Here is a 3,753-nt window from a genome sequence, read left to right as displayed (position 1 = left end):
AAAGGTCGCGTATGTTTGGTGGGATGCGGATTCGAACCCGCGACCCTCAGATTGTGAGTCGAGCGCCTTATCCACCTGGCCATGTCGGGCCTACATTTAAATCATCTGTTCAGAAAGTACTATTGGAAAATGGAAAAGCGTAATTTTAACTTATAGATTTACAAACGATATATTTTCTTAGTTCTCACACGAACCTAATTGTATGCATAAGCATAAAAAATTAGTTTGTAAATAATCTGATATACTTTTTTTTCAGTGCAGCATTAAGCTAGGTCTGGAAGGGTTATGTGAAAATCGTACTTTAAAGTTCGAATTAGTTGTTGCAAAAGTCAGCTGTTTGAATGGACAGCCTAATACTGAATCATTTGTTCTGGAGTCGATATCATACAATTTACTTTTTCTAAGGAAGAAGTGCAACATCAGTCGTGTAAATCTCGCGTTGTTAGCTAACTATAAATCAACAGTTTGATTAAATAAATGTTTAAACCTAATAAATTACACATCAGTCGTGTAAATCTCGCGTTGTCAGCTAACTATAAACAACAGTTTGATTAAATAAATGTTTAAACCTAATAAATTACACATCAGTCGTGTAAATCTCGCGTTGTCAGCTAACTATAAAACAACAGTTTGATTAAATAAATGTTTAAACATTCTATAAACGTTGTTCGTAAGAAGTTCTTGCTTACCTGTTCGAAGTACTGCATTAGGTACTGACTGTGCAAGTCGAATCAGAACGTCTTTTCGGTTCTTCTTACAACATAAAATACACGCAATGGCCATAGAAACGGTTAAACAACCAACAATGAATATAGCAACCCTACAGGTCAGAAATTAACACTGATTACTGGAGAGTCATCTTTTTATTCAACGGTAACTTTCAAAAATAAGTTATTTATGATAGTTTTAATTATTAGTTAATCAGAAAGTTTTCTCAACAAGGCATAATATTTCACACTTTAGTTTAGACATTAAATTATTATCATTTTTATTTAAAAAGATGAATAAAAACATTATGAAGAGAAGATTCGATTCAATGAGTTACGTGTGAGCCACCTTTATTTTTAGACCTGAAAAAAAAAATGTTCGCACGTTACTCACAAAAACGCGAATGCTTACCAGAAGTACCAGGCAGAATAGAGTGGCGCCACCTTTGTTGGAGGAACGTTACAACATTGGTCTCCACAACAAAAATATTCGTTTCCAGGGCAACTAGACAACAAAAAGAAAAGAATAAGCAACATTAACAGCACGGAGTGGAAAAAAAATATAGAAGTTTTGACGTGCAAATATAAAGCAGGTAAAAACTGCAATATATTACTATAGTCTCTCAGAAACTGTAGTTATGGTAAAAGAGAAAGAAACGTTATTAAAAAATATTTATATGATATATATGGCAATATAAGTAGGTGTAATTATCTCAGAAATTTGAATCAAATCAACACAGTCTAGAAAAGTTTCACTATTTAAAAGCCAGAATGATATCCAACTTCAAAAAACCTCGTAACTAAGTGAAAATATCGTCCACTTCAGTTAATACAATAACTATAGAATACCTATTTTCTATATGACTGAACTTCATTAAGAAGGATAAAAAAACACGATTGCCTTATTTTCGTTCTGTCTGCACGAACGGCGAAAATTCTAACAATAATCTCGGTAATGGATTTTCATTTCAGTTATTAAACTATTTTAAAAGGAAAACGATAAAATGTAGTTGTGTTAAAATGTCTAATAATTTAACATTCTGTACGAAATATTCAACGTGTCGTAAATGTATTCACTATATTATATCTTTTATTATATATGTGTCGATGTTTTACACGTTTTTGTTTTGCAGTAATAAATATATTATTGCCAAAGTTACGTTAGATATTTTTCGTTAAAATTTTTCTTTGCCTTCATATGTCTATGTCATTTAATCAAGGTTGAGTTTCTTTGTCTTTCTTTATATTTTAAATTTAGTGCTATACTAAACATTAACTTGGTACATTTAAAAACGATTTATTAGTGAAAGTATAGAATAAAGTAATAACATATCAACCACCTTATATCTGCTAACTCCAGTGCCGACGAGGCCTTTCGCGTAATATCAGGGTTCATCAGGCCGGTTGGGTTACTACAGACATAATAGTGGTCGAGACATTGTATATATTTTACTTCTGTACCTTGTGGTGATGATTAAGTTATAATGTTACTAAGATCGTCTTTCGTATATTGAAGATTATGTTTTTGCTTGTTTTAGGGCACAGTCGCATTGGGCTGTGTCCACCATTTGAATCGGACCCCGGATTTAGCGTTGTTAGTCCATAGAAGTGTCGCTCTCCTAACGCGAGGTATTTGGGCAGGACGTTGCACAATGTTTAGCGAATCCGGAGTGTGAATCCGAGGATTCTAGGTTCGCGTCCTGTTGTCGCGAAAATGAGTTTTGTACTTTGGACCGTGGATACGTTATAAGACTAACGATCAGATCCCACTATTCGGTCAGATGAAATTAGCCCAATAGTTGGCAGTGTGGCTTCTTAACAAGCTAGCTATTTTCCGTCTAGTCTATCATTCAAAATTAGGGACAACTATGTGCAGATGGAAACAAAAACGAAAAAAACAACATTTGTTCATTGTTTTCATTTACAATGTTCAACAACTTATGTTAAAAGTAACAATTAACACTAAATATATGAATGTGGATTTAAGATCTAGCATTAGTTAATTGTTAACGAATTAAAATTTTTGTTATGCTCCTAAGCTAACTTCAAGATCTTACGTCATAATTGTTTGTTTGTTTTGAATTTCACGCAAAGCTACGCGAGGGCTATCTGCGCTAGTCGTCCCTAATTTAGTATAAGACTAGAGGGAAGGCAGCTAGTCATCACCACCCACCGCCAACTCTTGGGCTAATCTTTTACTAACAAATAGTAAGATTGGCCGTCACATTATAACGTCCCCACGACTGAAAGGGCGAGCATGTTTGGTGTGACGGGGATTCGAACCCGCGACCCTCAAATTACGAATCGAGCGCCCTAACCACCTGGCTATGCCAGGCCACTTACGTCATAATACTGTAAAGTAAATCTAGGGTCTTAATAATAAGATATTTATATCGTAAATGCAATTAAGGTTTTTAATTAGACATCAGTCTCGTGAGTTAAGACATTAAATACGATTTTTGCCATGTGAGTTAAAATCTTACTTTATATCTTCTTAAAATTACTTTAAGGTCGGATATTCAAAGTTTCTCACGTGAATTTATAGTCCTACATTAGATATTTCTAAAATGGGCCCATGATCTCACGTTCAAATTTCTCAATGACCCTGTATAAGGTGATTTACCAACAATTCACAATCGCATGTTACCTCTTCACAAGTTTTAATTCAATACATTGTATGCTGTTGAAGCTACATTCAGGGATTAATTTAAGTATCAATAAAACTGTGTGGTTTTGAGTCTGTGAAAAAGAAAAGAAAACATATACATACAATCAGTAAAACTGGTTGTAGATCTTCCAAAAGATGATTAAAGGTCTTGAATAAGAGGTTCTAAAATGAGTTCAAACTCCTCCATTAAGTATTCTTAAAGTGTTTTCAAGATCGTAAACAAAACGTTCCTATATTGATTAAAGGTAATATAGTACACGTCTCTATAATAAGTTCAGAATCTCACATTAAATATTAGGTCGTCAAGAAATTAATGTCGCATTTTGGAACACTTTCATTAACAACCCCCCAAAAACGTACATCACGTATAATAGTTAA

The 3,753-nt window shown here is 33.7% G+C and overlaps 1 protein-coding gene across 1 annotated transcript in view; it reads right to left on the bottom strand.

The window, feature by feature from the left end:
* Nucleotides 1–3,753, bottom strand: part of LOC106466156 — a 49,792-nt gene that overhangs the window by 3,535 nt on the left and 42,504 nt on the right. Inside the window, exons 3-4 of the mRNA XM_013926402.2 lie at nt 1,120–1,212; nt 690–820 (exon numbers count right to left, since the gene is read on the bottom strand). Of these exons, the coding sequence (XP_013781856.1) occupies nt 690–820; nt 1,120–1,212 (224 nt within the window). The remainder of the gene's footprint in view (nt 1–689; nt 821–1,119; nt 1,213–3,753) is intronic.

Source organism: Limulus polyphemus, unplaced genomic scaffold (genome assembly GCF_000517525.1).
Source record: "Limulus polyphemus unplaced genomic scaffold, Limulus_polyphemus-2.1.2 Scaffold72, whole genome shotgun sequence".
Taxonomy (NCBI): Eukaryota; Metazoa; Arthropoda; class Merostomata; order Xiphosura; family Limulidae; genus Limulus; species Limulus polyphemus.
The sequence above is the reverse complement of the archived record's forward strand: the minus strand, read 5'-3'. Positions and strand labels throughout refer to the sequence as shown.